Source organism: Hyperoodon ampullatus (assembly GCF_949752795.1).
Source record: "Hyperoodon ampullatus genome assembly, chromosome: 2".
Classification (NCBI taxonomy): Eukaryota; Metazoa; Chordata; class Mammalia; order Artiodactyla; family Ziphiidae; genus Hyperoodon; species Hyperoodon ampullatus.
In genome coordinates this window covers 53186378-53206902 of record NC_136915.1, presented here as the reverse complement: position 1 = coordinate 53206902, position 20525 = coordinate 53186378, and the positions used below count along the sequence as shown (strand labels likewise).

Sequence of the window (20525 nt, the reverse complement as noted above, 5' to 3'; positions counted from 1 at the left end):
AACTATAAGGCATCATCTATAAGTCAAGTGGGAAATAAAGAATGAAACTAGTCTATAAATATCGCTCTTTAAAATGTCAACAAAAAATAAGATGTAGCTGTTTATGACACTAAAAACAAGCCTTCAGAGGTCTCTCTCTCTTTAATGCCTGCTGTGAAAAGATGACTTTGATAAGGAAAATACCACCAAAATACCAGGGTGAGGAGAGGAATAGTCAGATAGTGTATATTTAATATGGGAGCCCAACAATGTTATAGAGAATTTCCCAGGCTTGAGAAATGAAACGAATCCTGAGAAATCAGTGATAGGATATTCAGTGTGGTAAACTCAATCCTCTACCCCACAAAACTGACATAATTCAGTTTACCTATCTATTCCAAAAGATCAGATGGAGATCAAAATGGAAAAATAGATAGAAAAACAAAAAGAAGAGAGTCAGGAGGAATGAGGTCATTCTAAGTAAGTGAAAAACAATGTATGGTAGAACTATACTGACTAGAAAAATAATACGAGGAATACTGAACAACAGCCAACTTTTTTAGTATAAAGTCTATGAAAGATACTATGGAAAGTATGTTATACACATTATCTTATTTACTTCTTCAACATATCAATACAATTATTACCATACCACTTCAAAGATGAGGAATAAATCAATACTCTGGGAGGGTAAATAACCTATTCAACATTACAAAGGCAGGAAGTAGTAGAGGCAGACTTTGAACACAGGTCTGACACCACAGCCTGAGCTTTTAGCCTCGGTGCCATATTCCCCTCAAAGGTCCCTCAAGGTCAAGTTCCCATTAGAGTCTTCAGCTCTCTCAACAGGGAAGATCACTTCGGAATTTTATGAGATGATATCTATGAAAGTGTATAATACAATGTTTAGTATGTCAGGGATATCAAGAGTTTACTTCTTGATTTTTATTGAAACTGATGGTTTTACTCAATCTTAAATTCTAACCTATGACAATCTTTTTCGTCCTTGGAGTGCATATACCACACAGTGAGTATTTTAGTGGATACTATTATATTCATATATAAAGTGTGTATTCTAGGTTAGTCAAGTTTCTGCAACGGAAAGTTTATATATTTATGCAACTGGTGAGTTTAATTCTGTCACGTATCCTTAGTGTTTTATTTTAGACAATTTGAAGTGAAAAGTCCTTCAAAGGCAGAGATGATTTTCTTAAGGCAATTAGCAAAGGCTTTGAAAAGGCCTCAAAAATACTTGTCAGTCAATAAACTTAAATCACTAGTGAAGAAGACTGTGGGTCACTTGCCACCTTAAAAGGAACTGAAATGAAAAGGCGTTGGCGCCTCACTTACGCTGTAAAAGATCCTGATCTGGTAAATCAACACCGCCTCTCACAGTAATCAACTTTCTTGGGAACTAAGGTTCTTATGAGTACCCTGATAGGGTCTGTGGCTGAGGGGAAGGGTTTGGGGAGGCTAGAGTGGCCCAGAAAACTCCTGGAGTCCTCAAGATTGTCCCTACCGTGGGCCGCCCATAGGGGCAGACCTCAAAATCCTTGTACTTGGTTGGCTGCTGGCTACCATGGACTCTCAGAGCAGCAGTCAAGAGTCCCAAAGTAGACTTACCATTTTCTGGCTGGTCCTTAATGTCAGCATCACTTGGCTGGCTGGGACTTTCAGATTGACTTGAATCTGAAAAACATAAAAATACAGCCAAAAATTACAGGGTTTGTGAAGGAAAGTGGATCAGAGGTGCCAGACTTTCTCAAAAGGTTCAGCATGGAAACTAGGAATGAGAATGTTACAGAAGAGACATGATGATCGAAAAAAGAAGAGAGAAAAGACAGGGGGTGAAAAGCAGCAGAGGCCGCAGCCCGTGCCTTCAGAGAGGACTCTCGGTTCTGTTGACACCTCCAGTGGCGCTTGGCTTGTGCCAGATCATAACTTGAAACTCTTCAGAAACCATCCTCTTACAGAGACCATTTCCAAACTGCTCTTCTCCATTATTTATACACTAGCGTCTGATAAAGACTTCATCCTTCATTACACACATCTGAAGCTTGATTCAGAACATAATAAAGTGTCAAAACATATTTTGAAGCTGGTATATAAAAGCGACCCAAACAACAGAAACAAGTTCTGTTGATATTTAGCTCTGTATTACAGCAACAGACTATGCAGACTAACACCATTAAATACTAGAATCCTAATATTCTAGTGCATTTACTTAAAATAACAGGATCACTCAAAGATATCTTTCTCCCCCACTTTATAAGTATTATTTTCCTCTTGTACTGATGATGCATTTGGGAGATCCTAACAGGCCTTGTGAGCAAAAACAGGTTCCTGCACACCTTTATTGGATCCCATTTATTTTTTATTTTAAAAACACAATCATTTTCAAATGAAAAAATGTGATTCAATCAAATTAACTTCTAAATGAGATAATTTAAAATAAAGTAATATTTAATTTTAAGATGAGATAAAATTAAGTAAGATCAAAAAATTCACAGAATTAGGAGTAAGAATACTTATGATACATTTTGGGGGGAAAGGAGAAAAAAGGCAAAATATTTCAAGGAGAGAGTTTTTTATGTAAAGCATTTTCTGAGACTTGAAACAATATATAATGTTATCAAAAAACAAGCAAAAAAAAAGTTTCAGAAAAATCTCTGTATCTGTGGAAAGCCTGGATCTGAACTTTACCTTGACTTCACAGGGTTAGAATGGGCTGCCTGAAATTTGACCACATTTCAGCAAGAAGTTCAATGCAAGATCCAAAAGGTCATGACACTTAACTGTGATTAAACTGAAAATATTAATTCTATTTCAAAAGAGTTAACAGTTTTAGCATTCTCTTTCTTGGAGATACTGCAAAAAGTAGCAGCACTACTAGTGACCCTAGGTCGAGAGAAGCGCTAATTTATTACTTTAAGAAAGGCTCCCTGCTTTTAGGCAAATGAAGATTTTAATTATTGGGAAGCACTTTTTTTTAAATGTCTATTTAAAAATTTTCAGATGCTCTTAACCTGGTAACTAGAGAAAAAATTCTAGATTGATTCAAAGGTTCAGATAGCAAATGATGTGAAAATTTGAATTTTTATTTGTCTGGCAAAGTGATAGCTTTTATCATAACGTAACAATAGCCATAGTGAAGACACAAACAAAAAGCATTACAGGTCAAAAAACTTTAGACAAATTCTTCAAAATGAACCACTAAATACAAAGTCTGCACTGAAAATTGGAATGCAATTTATATCGGATTACATTTGAAATTTTAACTCCATAAATTAACATTATTTTTATAGTAAATGATTTAAAAACACGGCATGACTACCTTCTCTTTTTCTAAGGGAATATCCTGTAATTTCACCATTAAAAATTACAAATTCAACATTCTTAGAAGTAATTCAACATGTTTTAGGAGAAAGGCATACGTTCATTATTTTTGAACTAGAAAATTTTAAACCATTAATATCCAACTATTAAAATTAAAGAAAATATCTAAGTTTGTCTTAGGGAAAGTTAAAATTCTTCCTGATCATGTCCCAGAATAGATACATAAAATTTTGCCAAATAGAACATTTTCTTTGGGATAAGACTAGCAAACCTAACTTTCTATATGATAGCTTAGCCAATATTCTTTTTCTTGATGTAATATCTTTAAGATTAATCACTTTACAAAAAGAAAAATATTTTTTATCTCAATTAATTTAAATATACCATAGCCAATTACTTTTCTGATATTTAACTATTAATACTAAGCTAAGGTAAAAAAATAATGGGTGATCCAAACAATTGTTTTAATCATCTAAAAGTGGACTCCTTTGTCCTTTTAAATTTTCTTTTACATTTGTCACCCTATATTTATAGAAAGGTAGTATAATTATAGAAAACATGAACAGCAACAAAAGATGGCAATAGGTATGTTCAAAGAAAGTTTAAAATTCCAAGCCACAGAAAAAGAAGCAAACAAACAGCAAATGACTGAGCGGCAGGAAAACAGCTCAGAGTTGGTCTGAAAGGGGCCGCAGCACTCTTGTGAAAGCTCAGATACAAACACTGGAGAAGGCATCTAGCCAAACTGAAAACGGAATTTAATTTCTCCACTTTTATTCAAAAGCTGGGAATACTGTTCTCCACCGGAGGACTGCATACTAAAATACACCATCTTGGTAATGGACAGGGAAAGCCAAAGATCTACAAGAAAAGTTAAATGATCTAAAGACTTAGGTAATTATTTTCTACCATGGGCTATTGAATGCCGTTTCTATTTTGAACCAACAAGGAACAAAATTACCCAGTGCTGGTGCAATTCTATGCTGAGAACGCATGGATACTTTCTCTGGTATTGCAAAAGGTCACCAATGCTGTTAAGTATGGAGCCGACCAGATGACCAAAATTATAAATTAATTTCTACCCATACATAATTGATACAAATGAAAGATCTCTTTCTTAAGCATTTGCATTAAAACACTATCACGAAGGTTAGCAACTAATTTACTTTTGTTTTAAATACTTGGTAGAGACTTGTCAGAAGCCAAGGTAACTTTATGTCTTACTTTTGGGGACAATTATCAATGGTCTTTTGATTCCCACCACCTGAAATAATTAGAGGCCCCAGAAAAAAAAGAACCACCTGCATAGAACTGGGTGCCCTTCCTGTATCTGAGTCTCCCACAGCCGTGACTTTCTCTGGTTGAAAGCCAGAAAATTTGTATATTACAATGAAGAGAATATTATTTAAAATGTGTTTAAATGATGGAGTTGGAAATGCTATTGTGAGGAAGTATATTAGGATTATCAGTTTTTTTTCCATCTAGGGATTTGTTTTTTGTTTAAGGAACCTTAGACTTCAACCTAACCTAAAAGAAAAGCAATTTTTCTTTTGGTTTGCAAAAAATTTATGAGCAGAAATTTAAACCTAAAATTGACAGGGTTTTCATATAGGAGGCTGGATTGAGACCTCTTAATTGAACCGGTAGTCATCTACCTATGCATTTTTATGGCGCCTACAGCTATATTGCTGGAGTACTCAGACAAAGATATTTCACTATCAATATAATCACTAGGGAAAGGAATAAAATAAATCCTAATGCCTACACACTAGCCTCTGCTTCCAAAAGCATGTGCACTGCAGGAACAGAAACCTTGTACTGGATTTGCTACTTATGCATGGCTCCAGTCCCCCTAACCTCAATTCTGCTCCTCTTCAACTTGGAACCTCAGAGAATACTCCTTTTGGTACGGTGAAGAGTGACAAAAACATGTCAATATGGTAAAACTGGTCAGGCAAAAATATAGACATCACTTCCATGTATTTTCTGTTCTCTAGGCATGGTGCAAAGATGGAATACTGTTAAATCTTCCTTGTGCTCGACCCAGAATTAAACTTTTCCTCTCTGATTCCTCTTTTATTGGCCATACATCTCTTACAATGTGACTTACATCATGTTGCACTAAGGTACTCTTCAATGATCTCCTATGAGAATTTGAGCTCTATAAGAAAAGAATTCCTTTCTTCCTCTAGTCTTACCCCCAGTACCTTCCAAGGGTACCTGGCCCAGCTAAGGATTTGATAACCGCTGAACGAAAGAGATGAATTTTCACTTGTTGTTCAGCTTTCTAATGCTGAACCACTGCCAGTGACTGAAAATATACTAAATTCACACCTAAAAGCAGACTGGGACTTACGAAATGAAAAAGGAGGGTAGAAAAGGTCTCTATTTCTGCTTCATGTCCCCCTTCGCGGGACCTGGCAAGAAAGAGAGAGGCACATCCCTCTGGCTCGTGAGTAGGAAGTCTTGCACAGCGTTTAGAAGTTGCAGACAATCACCTCCTCTGATCCCCTGGCCGACACACCCACAAGAGGCTCCTTAGAATAGTAAGAGCTGAGAGTGGTGTCTGACACATAAAAGGCCCCCCAGAAATGTGTGCAGGCTAAAAGGATGGATCGCAGAAATATTTCACACATTCAAAAAACACAAAGATAAGAGAAAGCTGCCATATTCTGATGCCCGAAGAGGGACTCAAAATCCTAACAACTGCTGTTGTGAACAGCTGATAAAAGAAGAGCAGCCACGCAGTGGTGGGGAACCCTTCCCACCCCGAAACAAACCAATGTAATTCCTATTCAGTCAACATGATATCAACAAAAGTCTATGGACCATGAAAGCACAAATTCAGGTTCCAGGGGAAAAATAATTTCACCTAAGTTCAACCTCCCTACAAGCATATTGATTTGGTTAAGGATGAAGCTTGAAAAGTCTTTGTTAGAATTTTGTGTCCAGTTTTAAATCTCCCAAATTAAAAGGTGATACGAAGAAATCAGAAGGCATCCAGAAACAAAAATGAGTTAGTCAAGTGAAAGAAAGTGCAAATGCCGCCAAAAAGAGATGAAGTTGTTTTTCATAGTGTGAAAAAGAAAAGGCAAAGTTAGGAATGAATACTTTCCTGCAAATAAATGAAGAGTTAGGAACATTCCTGAGGTAAAAGACAATAAGGAATAGGGTGATTATACTCTGAATATAATAAATACCCTCTAGGATTGTAGCACTTAAAGATTTTAAAAATTTAGGTAGATTCTTTTTTTTCTTACAGAGGTTTGGGAAGATGAGTAGTTTGCAAAAGAGTCAAGCCAAAGAATCCAAGATTCATTTTTCTACATCCATGATGTTATAGAAATCTATTTCTGATTGGTAGTATAAGGCTTAGAATTACTCTAATTTTGATCATTTAGTACCATAAGATGTTTATTACAGTAAGGAGATCTAGAAAAATGGCTATCATAGTCACATTTTGCTTATTAGTCTCTCTCATAGCTGCAGTTATAAAAGAAATATTATTGTAATACTTTACAAACTTTAGGAACATTGTCTATTTTTTCCAGTATCACCATGACCTTAAAGACTGAGGTGTGAGGAAATATTTTAAAAACCTTTGAGATGTAGAATGTCACTGCACAGGTACACACATGTATATACAATCTGGGGCTTACGAGTAAAACTGATGAATACAATACCATCCACTACATATAACAGTATCCATCGTGGTCTGGCAAAGAACAAACAGAATTTTGTAATACTATCATTAAATCTGGACCACCAAAAATCTTCAGTTATCATCAGCATTTTCAGAGAGTGGACAAATCCTTTAAGCTCAGTAAACAACCAAACCAGTATTTAATGGTAATTAATGTATACAACTGTGGCCTACTTAATGAAAAACAAATAAACAATAACCTGGTTTTTAAAACAAATTATGAGGTGAGTCACACCATAGAAGTTTTCTTATCTTTGAAAATGGAAACACTCCATGGTTCTTTAAATGGGAAGTCTTATCTTTATTGTATTTAAAATACAAAATTTGATCTGTGTAACTTTCCCAGTAAGCTAGAATTGCGTGTGTCATGATAACCGCAGTAATCAAGGTATGCACAGCAAATCCTTCTTCACCAGAAGGGAGGTGGGGAGACCGGGCAGAAGGAAAACTCTTAATTCCAAAAGGACCAGGCTAGTTTGTACACGTTGGCCCTTGAATCCTCTAATCCGAATCTGAGCGGGAAGGCTGTGTTCACGCAGCAGAGACTTGGAAGGGCTCCACCAGACCACCCCGGGGGCTGCCAGCTGCTCGGGAGATCCACCCCTTAGCCACTCCCGGGTATGGCATTTTCGGGGTCGGATCTTAAAAGCGTTATATAATCTAGATGACGACCATTTTCTTTCTTAAAACTTTTTTTTTACATGCCTTTCGGAAGAAGAATTTGTGAAATATTAAATTTGCAGGAATTAGATTTTTTGGCATTAATGCTGGTATTCAAGGCCCATCTGTTTAGTCAGGGCTGTGTATGATGATGAGACTGTTTAGGTTGAAGAGTGATTCAACTGTCTTATCACCTACTCATAAACGTGTTATTTGGCTACATGCACAGGGAGGTTGTGGAATGATACACAGTTTTAACACGTTGAGAAAAAAGTAAAATGGTCTCACCATTGTTGTGTTATGACACTGAGGGGGAATCATTTCTAAGCTTTGAAAATTACAAATTCAGTCACTCTGAAAGTAAAGACCAAATGACTCAATCTTTAAACCTTCAATCTTCGCATGAGGCTGATTTCCAGTCATCATTGGCTTTTTCAGCAAAGTTATAAGTGAAGTCAATGGCAAGAATGTGGTGATTATAAAAGATATGTAAGCACGATACTCTGACTAAATTTATAATTTCTCGTATTTTCTTTGACAAGGGTCTCTGACTAAAATAAACTAAAATTGATGTAACCACTTTGAATTTTGTTTTTCTCATAACAGGGGCTGTGTTAACATGTGATGGTGATCTGTTGATCAATTCAGAACTCACATTAGTGAGTCAACCTGGTTACCTACCCACTCATGTGTAAACAAAGACCTGCCTAAAAAGCCATGAGTATAACATTATTGCATATCAGAATTGTGCTCAATTTCCCCTTTTGAGTCACTTTTTTCACAAACAAAATTAATTATAACAGTAAGTTCTTGGGGTTCTTAGAAGAAAATATACTTGAAGATTACTTATGTAGTCAATCTATACAACTGGAAGTAGAAAAACTCCCTGTATACTTTCATACTATAAAAACAAATGTGTCAAATGAAAATGATGCATAATTTAGTTATAGTCTATACGCATTATTTTCATGTGTCTGGATATCTGTAAAAAATTTCATTAAAATAATAAAATGATCTCTGTTGAGGATAATCATGGCTATTTAAGTTCAGTTAGTATTCTAAGGATTAACTTTTTTTGCATCCATATTTCACTATTGAAAGAAGTATGAAAAGGTACAAAGATGGAATCCTAAAAAAATCTGAGCTATATAATTTAACTCTGGATCTCGGTTTTTTTCACCTGTAAAATGAGAACACTAATGACTATTTTGCCTAATTTAATAGAGTTGTTGTGTGGATCAAATAAAATAATGCAAGAAGACCTGATTTTGAAACTATAAGGTCCCCCAAAAAGAAATGTACTTTTACCTCTGCAATATAAATCTTCCCATCCACATACATTTTTGTTTCTTTTAAAAAAATCAACCCCAGCCCACACGTGACATGATTCTGGTATAGAACATCAGCATCACAGCCCTGGTTTTAAAGTAAAGGTTCTTAATTCCAATATACTAGGAAAGAGATTATCTCTGATAATGGAAATTTAAATCTCAGCTTGCTGTTGTTTATTCCAGACAGACATTTGTGTGTTAAGTCTGTTTATCAGGCAACACTTTGTCTAAGCCAGGAAGTAGTCAGTCTTTGTAACAAGATGTATGCAAATGAATTTCCCATGAGTCTCCACAGCAAATTGTAGTAAGAAAAAAAAAAATTCCTTGTTACTTTACCAGCAAGAAGCTACCTCAAAAGTAGACTAGAGACAGAGAACTATGAGCTAGACTATGCTGATGAGTTTAAATGAATCCTAAATATCTGCTCACAGTCTGTTGCTCTTTATTTTAAGCAGACTTGGTGCCTTACATCTGTTTATCAGACAACACTCTGTCTGGCTTTGTAACCTGTGTGAAAATCAACGGTGACCATAATCCCATGAAATAACCTGTCGGAGGCAAAACTCCAAACCTCCCATCACTTTAAGGACCCCCACCAATAGACGTTCCTATGAAACCTTTGAAACTTTGAAAAAATACATCCAACTCTAACTTTTGCTCACCTTCTATCTTAACTTTTCTACACTCATTGAATTCCCTAAAGGCACGATAGCCTCAGGAGAGAATGGTGAATTTTATCATGCAATTTGGACTGATAAGTAAAAAGTTTGCTAACATGCCCTATCTAATGATCAAGACCAGGGAGGTTTTTTTTTTCAATACTTTTTTCTATCGTAATAGTAAAACGTTTATTCTTTTATTCTATTACTAAAGTATCTATCCCGGGATCCTCTTTTTTTTTTAATCCTAATATAACTGACTCTTTTTAAAAAATCTAAACATGAAGAGTTGAAAAGTATATTTTTTAAAATTTTTCTTGTTGGTTTTCTATAGGGTTTGAAAATCTTACCAAAGGCATCAAATTGGTTGAGCTTGTCTTTCTAGACAAAATAAACACTTTAGGACTCTACTTGTTTGTATTCTCCTCAGTGGTGCTGTATGCATCAGCAGCTAAAAACAAAGAAACTTTTTAGCTGCTCAGACAAAATGCAGAAGCTTCCCAAACAAGGAGGCAAGGGAGGGGGCACGGGTTGAGGGGACGGTAGGGGTGGAGAAGTGTGCAGAAAGTCTAACAGTCCATTCAATATAGGGATGATGGCTATAATGCATCCAGGGTCCCCTTGCTAATTAAATATGCATTGGCACAGTTTTGATCGATGCAAGCCATGGATCAGATGACACACCTGCAAAATCTTGAGCCCAGAGCTCCCAGGAAAAGGGAAAATACAGTCTTGTCTCCTTATCTTTGTTTTCAAAGGCTCTCAATTTCTGTGCTTAGATATCTAATTTAATTCTCTCACCCCTCAGCAAACTGGATTAGGGAAGTCAATACTGCCTTTGTGCATCGACAGGAAAACACAGCTTGCCTTTTATTCAATTTAGCTATGACCTTTATACAAAGATAATGACAACTGTCTAAAAGTAAGGTGAAGGCCTCAAGAAGAGGACCCACTGAGCGAAGGCTCCCATGGAATTTTGGATGACAAGGTAGTGAGGTTTACTGTGACATTTTCCTGCTTGGAAAGGAAAAAAGGAGGAAAGGGAATTAAGAATTGGTGGGGGGCGGGAAGGGGAGGGTTGGGACACAGGGAGAGAGCATGGTGGAAGAGATTTCAATCCACTGACTAAACGACCAAACTCTCACAAATCAAATCACTGGACCGTGTCATATCCATAACCAGAGAATAATGCTGTCAAAGAAGATGATGAGAATGGCACAGTAACAATTTGCCTAAAAAATGCAGACGCCTTAATGAGAAGGCTGAAGATTCTGTGGTTGGGTAAATCAGGAAGTTTGGGGTTTTTTGTTTCTTTCTTTCTTTCCTTCCCCCCCCCACCTTGAAGCTTTTGAGAAAACAGGACTATCAGTGTGTTTGTGAGTCCCAACACCAGTGATAGCTAGAGATTTTTGGAGAAGCCTGGGATTCTGCAGGGCTCCAATGTTCAGACCACGACTCCTAACCAAAGGGGAAAATGATACTGGAAGAGTCTCCTGAAAAAGCACTGCTTCCTTTTAACTTCCTTGTCTTTGGGCTTACTTGTTCCATTCGTTAATTCAGGCATTCATCAATGCATCTACTATGAGCCTTTCTCCCTGTGTCTGTGGTGATAAAAATTTAAAAAAGCGGGCCTCCCTGGTGGCGCAGTGGTTGAGAGTCCGCCTGCCGATGCAGGGGATACGGGTTCGTGCCCCGGTCTGGGAGGATCCCATATGCCGCGGAGCGGCTGGGCCCGTGAGCCATGGCTGCTGAGCCTGCGCATCCGGAGCCTGTGCTCCGCAACGGGAGAGGCCACAACAGTGAGAGGCCCGCGTACCACAAAAAAAAAAAAAAAAAAAAAAAAATTTAAAAAAGCAAGGTCTCTGCTCTCAAGATCTCTCAGTCAATCAGAATAACAATAATAAAATCAAGGTTCTGTGGTATCCCCCTTGATTAAGTCCTGTCCTCTGGTGAAATTAATGTACAGCGACATGTTATTGTGCACATTTGTAATGGCTTTTATTCTCTTACCATTCGCAATCAGTACTGTACCACTAAGTGTAGCCTTGTAACAGAATTTACAGTAGCCTGGATGCTAACTGTTGGTGGGAATGGATGGTTGGGATTAACTTTTCTAGTAAGATATAGAGAGGTTTAGGCAGAGTCCTTTCAAGTGAAAGATGAAGGTATATTACTGCATAGTTAGCATTGTTGGGAATGGTGTAAAATATCAAAATGGTTTTTAAAAATCAGGTTTTTTCCCCCTTAGAAACAATTTCATAGACAATATTCCTAATCAGGCCTGGTGTACTCCCTTTAACAGAAATGACTGTTTAACAAAGGTAGCTGTGGTACACTGAAAAAGGTAGAGAACTTGGTATTAGAAAACCTGAGTTTGAGTCCCTTCTTGGCCATTTATATTCGCTTTGTGGAACTGGGCAAGCCCCTTTACTTCTCTGAATTTCAATTTACTCATCTTCCAAATGCCTGACTTTCAAGATTATGAGAAGTGAATGGCATGGTTTAAAAGGCCTTGTAAATTATAGTGGCTATAACTCTAACTGTACACTGCATACATTTGCTAATGTACAGAAACTGGTTAAAGAATCACATTGACTACTTACTTTTATTTCTTGTCTCATTATTTTTACTGCACAGAGCATGGTATCTAGAACATATACGTACTAACAGATATTTGTTGAAACAGAATTGAAGAGGGTGAAAGAATTGCTCTTTCAGGGCCATGAAATACAATAGGGCCTATCTTGGGCGATGTCAACAGATGTTTGGGGGTAAATTTTCTGGCTTTGGGGAGACTGCATGACTGGATGGTGGTATATCCCATGTGGTGAGAACAGACCTTATGGGATTCATAGGCTTGGCTTTCTGGTCCTAGATTCAGGACCAGAATGAGGGGGGTTAGGCACCCGTAAAGGTTCTTTCCAGCCCTAGAGTTCTAATTTGAAACAGATCATTAGCAATCCAGTTGTTGGTCTTCTGGCTGCATTCAAGGCTGGGACCCACATCTCATCAAAAGGGGCTGGGTGATATTAGCTGCTGATCATAAGTACAATTAGAAATAACATGAGTTCAATAATCATTATAAGTCAGACTCTCTCTTCTTTACCTTATAAGTGATGACAAATACCCTACTATGAATTGTAAATGTTTATCTTCAGTGACTTGGCCAGTCCTGACTACAGGAGCCAATAAACAGTGTTTTCTTTTTACTTCTTAACCCATTATGTAATTCAGAACACCAGGAAACTTTTTGTTTCAGGAGCTACTGTATAAGGTATCCTTAAAGAATTTAGCCTAGGTCCTAGGTCTTAGACTAGCATTGAGGACAATACTTTCTCAAAAACAACCACTGACAACACAGGTTTGAATTGTGCAGGTTCACTGTATAAGCAGATTTTTTTCTATAGTAAATACTATAGTACTACACAATCCACGGTTGGTTGAATCTGCCGATGTGGAACCGCAAATACAGAAGAACGGCATACACTGAGCAATGACTATAAGTTATATGAGGATTTTTGACTGTGTCGAGGGTTGGCACCCCTAATCCTTGTGTTGTTATAATACGTAATGTAAAATATATATATTTTTAATAATGTGTTTTCAGTTTCCACATTGACAATAACTTTTCCCTAACAACTTGGTTTCTGGACTTTTAACAAATATGCATGAAAACAGGGAGCTATCATTTGGTCAACCAAAAAATGGTCCTCAGGCTCCCACAGCATCATAACAAAGTTCAAGTGATAGCTGATTCTCTAGAAATTCACCCAAGCATTTTGCAAGAGAAATAATCATATATGTTTTGCTTCTATGTCTTTATGATAGATAAAATGACTTAAATGTACTGAATCATTTCACTTTTAGGAGTTTCCATTTGGATTCTATCATGGCTTTCTCCCTGACATATGCAGTGCTAAGTTATTTAAAATTAATTGCAGTACAATATTTTAAAATTTCTTCACATGGTGCTAATCTCAAGTGCTTTGGATGTTTGAACCACACTTGGAAGCCATCAAGTTCTGTGTATCTTTATACCATGGAGCAGTTAAACATGCTAAAAAGATTAGTCAGTGAACTTTAATCTATAACCAAAACTATACTAAATTATAAAATTTCAAAAATGTGTGAGTTGATACAAATGAGAAAACTGCAAACACCCTACATAAAAAGAAAAAAACAAACCTAGATAATTAAAACACATGAATTTACTTACATAGCTTTGAATCCAGAAAAGCTTTCAGAAATTCACCACAGATCTTGAGGTCCTACCCACATAAACCCAATTAGGTGCCAGTTGAGCTTATGTACTTTCACCTTCATCTGAAGTTCATTTTATCTGTCATTTTTATTTTCATTTTAGGATGCAATCGACCTTCTTTTCTGTGGTTATGTTGAAGGGGGGATAAGTATTTTCCATTTCAGTAACTCAGGATGGATGAGTAATTTGCTTAGTAATAATCCTAAAATTAAACTGTCTTCCATACAATGTCTAGTAATAGTTTACATAGGATTAGGCAAATGAACTATCTTCGGGATGTGCTTTAAAAAAAAAGTTTCTTATTTGCCACCTGGATTTATTTTGATTTAAAAAAAAATCATGTTTTCTGGAAAGTTTCTAATAGAGGTGCTATCTTCAATACCTGCTCCTCATCAAAAAGTCTAAGTGGGTGACTGGAACTTCATTCTGATTCACTTTTCAAGAACCATTATCACTCTAAAGAATGACTAATAATTAGTGATTCCTAGGGGAAGAAGCTTATTTCAGTTCATCAAACATTTATCACCTACTGTGTGCAAGGCATTGTGAGCTTTTATTCAGTTCTGAGGTAGCTCATAATGTTGACTAACAATTCCACTCATTCAACTCTGGATCGTTTATTAAAGCGTATATTACTTGTTTTTTAAGAGTAGCTATTCCCCCCAACCCCCCAATCTCCACCAGTGGTGGTAACATCGAGTGTTTCTGAGAACACTATCCTAAGTCTATTAGGGGAGGAGAGAGGAGGTGGAGATTTCTACAAATAGGAAATGGTTTATCTGTTTGTTCTCTATTTAACAAAAATGATGAATCTCTGGGTTCCATGGTTTTTTCAATTTTTTGGTCACGGCGGAAGCCTACAGACAAGGGAAATCTGAGAGGGAAGCTGGAGCACCAGCGTATAGAACAAAATCGAGCAGTTCTACCTGCCAATCATACCCCATTATTACCCCAACTCACCCCTACACCCTTATCCCTGCTGAGCTTCCTGAAGCAATGTTTAACCCCCTGCAGCATTCACACAGACAAGGCCCAAACCTCGGGTTCAGAGTGATTTCAATATCACCTCTGTCTTTTCAGATTTACAATATTAAGATAAGCAAAGAATGGGACTTCCCTGGTGGTTAAGAAGACACCTGCCAATGCAGGGGACATGGGTTCCAGTCCTGGTCCGGGAAGATCCCACATGTCGTGGAGCAACTAAGCCCGTGCACCACAACTACTGAGCCTGTGCTCCCAGAGTCCATGCTCTGCAACAAGAGAAGCCACTACAATGAGAAGCACACACACTGCAACGAAGAGTAGCCCCTGCTTGCCACAACTAGAGAAAGTCCACATGCAGCAACAAAGACCCAACACAGTCGTGAATAATAAATAAATAAATAAATAAATAAATAAGATAAGATAAGATAAGATAAGCAAAGAATAAAAGGTGACTAAATCATTTTTGGTTGAAATGGCTCAGTGGCCCTTCTAAACTGTCCTATTTTATTTTTTGGTTACTAGAAAAAAAGATTAAAAACAAATTATAAGTGGGGAAAACAAAGAAAAAGAAGAAATAGTAAAAAGAAAAAAAATCGCAGTAACAAAACAAGTGGCATCTTTGAACAGGGGTCAGAAATAGCAGCTCTTCAAATGAGACAGGAAATCTTATTTGCAACGGATCTGGGGAAAGTTACAAGAAAAAAAATCAGAGTTTATTCAGGAATTAAAGGTGACATAATACCTGCATGGTGTCTCTCAATTATCAGGTTTGTATTGGGGGATGGTTGGAACAATAGCAGAGCTTAACATGGGAATGCTGTAAAAGAAGGGATGAAGGTCTCCGTTATTTCCTTTAAGTCCGGCTACCACCTCCAAAAACAGCACGGAATTTCATAATTCTTTTCCATTTAGTAACTTTGGGGCAATAATTTCTTGTTATATTTATCCAAATGATCTCCAAAAAAAAAAAGATTACTGGGCTGGTTTTCATTTTCCATCTTTATTCTATACTTTAGCAACTCATCTAACAATTTAATGATTTCCTTTTCTCCTCTAAATGGATGTCCTGTAGAAAGGGGAAATATTTTAAAGTCTTAGTCAACAGAGTCTTAAGTGTTTATCATACAAAACCGCCTCACATCACACTATTGTAGTCACGTTCTCCCACCTGGTCTTAAAATCAGAAAGCACTTTGTTTTAATGCCGCCATGTTGGTATTGTCCTGACATGCTTAGACTTCAAAGGGGAAGACTTTGAACAAACCTATTTGGAAGGAATTTCATAAAAAACATTAGGCAAAAAGACTATTTTAAATTAACAGGAAGAGTGTAACATCTCACCGGCAGTAGATAGGGAAATGAATTATTCAAAATTGTATACAAACCCTGATGTCATCATGAATAGAGGCAGGCTCTAAGGAACCTTACTGAGAAAAGCTGGTATTTACACAGTGATTGGAAGCAAAAAACAAAAAACCAAAATAAGAAAAAAGAAAATAGAAAATCTTTTTTTTCTTCTGCCACATAAAGAAAATCTCCTACACTGCTTTTCATAACCCCACCTAAACTCCCTACTGCGGCGCTCTCAAAGCACGACCTCTGGATTTCCGTAAGGAAAGTATAGCACAACATTAAAAAGTCCCAAGACTCTTCGAGAAGAAATTCATGCAGAACATCAAATGTTACTCAACATTTTCAAGGAACCATGATATGTCAAACAGACCACATGATGCAAGTACATTTAAATATAAGTTTCTATTTCTGTTTAAAAATAAAAAAGATCAGAAATCTGAATCTGGAAAAGCAAAATCTCTTGCAGGTTTAGAAAGCATATACAAAACCTGGCAAAAGAAAACACTGTTCACTGCCACCATCTGCTTTCTGGCACAGAGGAAACTTTTACTAACAGCAACATTTTCTTACATTAGAAAATCCACTAATTAGTTTTGTTGTAATAAGAAAAATAACCTTTGCATGGAAGGCAGATTGCCAGCTCGCTTTTTTTTGTTGGCTGCACCTTGCAGCAGGCCTGTAACATTTCCATGTGAAGTTCACCTCTGAGTTCCCCTCTCCTGGAGTACTTTATTATTCCCTGTTTGGTCTAAAGAAAGTATTCACAAATGAGAGATCAAAAGTGAGAGCAACAGAGAGGAAAAGCTTTAAGGTATTTGGGTTAATATCCAAAAAAAGAACACCAGGTTCAGAATCAGGAAATCTGGGATCCAGAATCGACTGTTAAAAGCTCCGTAAACCTGGGTCTCATTTTTCTCATCTTTAGGGCTATTAAAGTAAATGAGCTCTAGCTTTCCCCTAAAATTCCTAAATTCTTGTAGTCTAAATCATTTTTTCCTAAGAATTGTACGTCCCAAGAAACTAGTGATTGCAAAAGAGTAAGTGGAACTTCAGATGTCACTGATAAATCTGAAATAATTTTAGAAATGTTGACATATGCTGATTAAAATATTACAAATCTAGCAACCGAGGAAATGGAAACTCAACTGAAATTCCTTACTAATATACTCTCATCATTTAGTCAGCATATCATTCCACAGATAAAACCAACAAATATGGATCAAGCAACTACTGTGTGCCCAGCACTCTTGTGAGCCCTGGAGACAGAGCCATGAACAGGAGGCTCACAAGCTCTGGGCTCCCAACGCCTAGGTTCCAGGAAGCCTGCAGGCCCGGGAGCTGCCGGGCATCCTCTGCAGAATCACCCACCGCAAGTCCGCGCGCTGCCCTGGACAGGACGGCACCAACGGGGAGAGAAAATGTGTGTGTGCTCACCACACTGCAAGATCTGCTTGCAAGTTCCTTGAGAAAAGAAAATAAATGGGTACAAATACTTTCCGAGAAATTTTACGGAAAACAGACATCATGTCTTTAGAAGCAAAGCAAAGTAGAACACTGAAAGGGCACAGAGCCCCCTGTGAAAGATGTCTCAGGCTTACATTGTTCAAACTGGCCCTCTGCCTTGACTGAACGAATTTCCTTAGTTAAAAAAAACTCACCACTTCCATTTTCTTGATTTTTTTTCTGTAGGCTCAAACTTAGCTACATTTAAAACACAAAACTGCAACGCAGGATGACCTATTGCAAACTCAAATGTCCCCCTGCCTGAGGAATGAGTGACAGACTATCGCAAAATTGATTAACCCACTGGTATTGCACAGCCCAGCCCACACTACTATTCTCAACTGTACGGCAACCACACATTGATGACCAGGCCAAGTGCCCATTGGGCTTATTAACCCTCAGCTGCCATTAAAATACAGTAATTAAAACTCTAACATTTTACCCAAAGCTTCCTGTCAAATATTTGAAAAAATTTCAGTCAATTTATAGAGTTCTGTCTTTGCTTTTACCCTCTGTTTTTGTCAACACCCACTTAGGCACAGAAAGTAATTGCCTTCTTTTCCGATGCCGGTTAGTCACATTTATACAGCACAGATCCCTGTCCTGAATTTAGAAGATAATTCAGTGTAGAAGAGGATGAAGGCAGGATCCTTTCCCTTCCTCCTGGCAGAATTAATCCCTCCTTCCTCTGGCTTCCTACAGCCTGGTTACTAAGAACAGGGCTCAGCTTCTATTTCATTTCTCCCAGTGTATAATCCCCACCTGCCCTACCAACAAGTTGCAAGCCCTTGAGGGCACACGTTTAAAGAAAGGCTTGCACATAGTAAATGCTCAATAATAAGTGACCTTGAATAGAGGAATAGAGGGGAGAGGCTAGTCTGGGCAAGACTTTTAAGCAGGGGTTATCCCAGAGACGGCCTATATATTTTTCTATCTCCTAGCAGAAACGAAGTACAGTTAGAAAACATGCAGGGTTTTTCAATTAAGGCTAAAATTCCTGAAATGGCTACATATAAGGGAAAGACTTCCCCCTCTCTATCAGAGATGGGCAAATGGCTTGTCTAGTGCCCACGACAATCTTATCAGATAATTTAATATTTGAAACATAAACAAAAAGTTAGAATTTAAAAGGGAAGCAGATTACTCAAATCATGAGACAATTCTGACAATTATTTGCAAATATACTGGGACCAGAGTCTTTAAAAACATTTCCTATTATCTGTAGTAGGAAGAGTAAGGCTAAGCTTACAAATTTTGTTTAATGTAAATCTTTTAGGTCCCTACTATAGAAAATTCCTGCAGTATGTGACGATAGGCTTCTGCATTTCTGATTTCATAATTACTGAAGACTCCTTGATATGCATCACAGAGCAAGAACACTTTACTAAGTATGTAAAGGAGTGACATAATCATGTTTGGACTGGTGTATCAGTAAAGCTTCTCTCAGTAAGAGAAGAATAACTACAGTTAATTAAAAAAAAGACATCGAAAGTTTCATTTAGATAATCGAAAATAAGATGTTAAAATTCCTTTTTGGTTTTCATTCTAGCATGCATTTCAGAAGACCAATATTGAAACTGTGTTGAAAATGTTAGGCTGAAGACCAATTCTGATAGGAATTATGGCCAGTTTGACACACCCTATTTATCTTTGGCTTGATGTAGACATAAGATCAGATACTCTTAAATTCTTTTTTTAAAACCTGGCCTAAAGTTGAGAATGCGGTTTCTAAAATTAGCCAAAAGTTCTGAAAATGGCTTATTTTCTATATATTCACCTTTTATCAGGCACTATGTATTAACAGACTATATTTAGAATATCCATAAAGTGATGTGATTTTGTACAGATAATAAAACAATATAATGCAGACTTTCAAGGCAGGTAAGGACATATGATAAAGGATGATAAACTAAGAATAGAGATTAAGGAAGTAGTATTCACATAACACAATGAGAGAAAAAAAATTAAAAGCTTCACTTAGAAGCTAAGTAAAAAATGGAAAATTCACGACCTGGGACAGTCTTTTTTAACCTCCACGCTCTACGCTTATATTGCTACAGAAATTGATGATTAGTTAGCTAATCTTAGGCAGCACAGACAGACAAATTTCTGTCACATTCCACGTCCAATCTATTCTCATCTCATCTCTCTGGGAAACTGAGGTAAAAATCTGCTAAGGATATTGGATTTCTCTCTGGCTGAATAAAGGAACTGACCTTGAAAAATATAAATACAAAGAAATTAATTCTTTGCAAATTTGCTAAAATAGGTGTATTATAATTTAAAAAATAACTGGTACTCCCTTAATTACAGTACTTGAATGCAGCTCTAAAGTTGGAAGGTTTTATTTTATTTACCAAATTTATAAAAACGGCGCATCTTTTTTTCTCAAGCCTTGAGGTTCTCTTCCCAGGCTAGCATAAGATCACACACACAGTCACACGCATGCTTAAAAACAGCGACTTGTTAACCTTTCTTTCTTGACCAAAAAATAAAACACACAAAAAAAGTGGAGTCTGGGTTCACAGAGTTCTTCTTTTCTGGTTTAAATTTAATAACACTTAGGGATTAAAAGGTATGCTTGGTATCTATAGGGCCAGCAATACTTCCTGCTGGGCTTAAACCTGGCTTTCCTGAGGGCAGAGAAGCCACAGCCCATCAGTTCATGTAGGAAGCTTGAGTCCCAAATGAAAAATCAACTTCCAAAAGATCTGGGTTACCAAAACTAAGCAACAAAGTACCATAGTTTCCATTTTT

The 20525-nt window shown here is 37.1% G+C and overlaps 1 protein-coding gene across 2 annotated transcripts in view; it reads right to left on the bottom strand.

Moving 5' to 3' along the window:
* Window positions 1–20525, bottom strand: part of NFIA (nuclear factor I A) — a gene marked incomplete at its 3' end in the record, with an annotated part of 386636 nt that overhangs the window by 198487 nt on the left and 167624 nt on the right. For both annotated transcript variants that reach the window (XM_079728578.1, XM_079728577.1), the window contains exon 3: window positions 1603–1668. In XM_079728578.1, the coding sequence (XP_079584704.1) occupies window positions 1603–1668 (66 nt within the window). The remainder of the gene's footprint in view (window positions 1–1602; window positions 1669–20525) is intronic.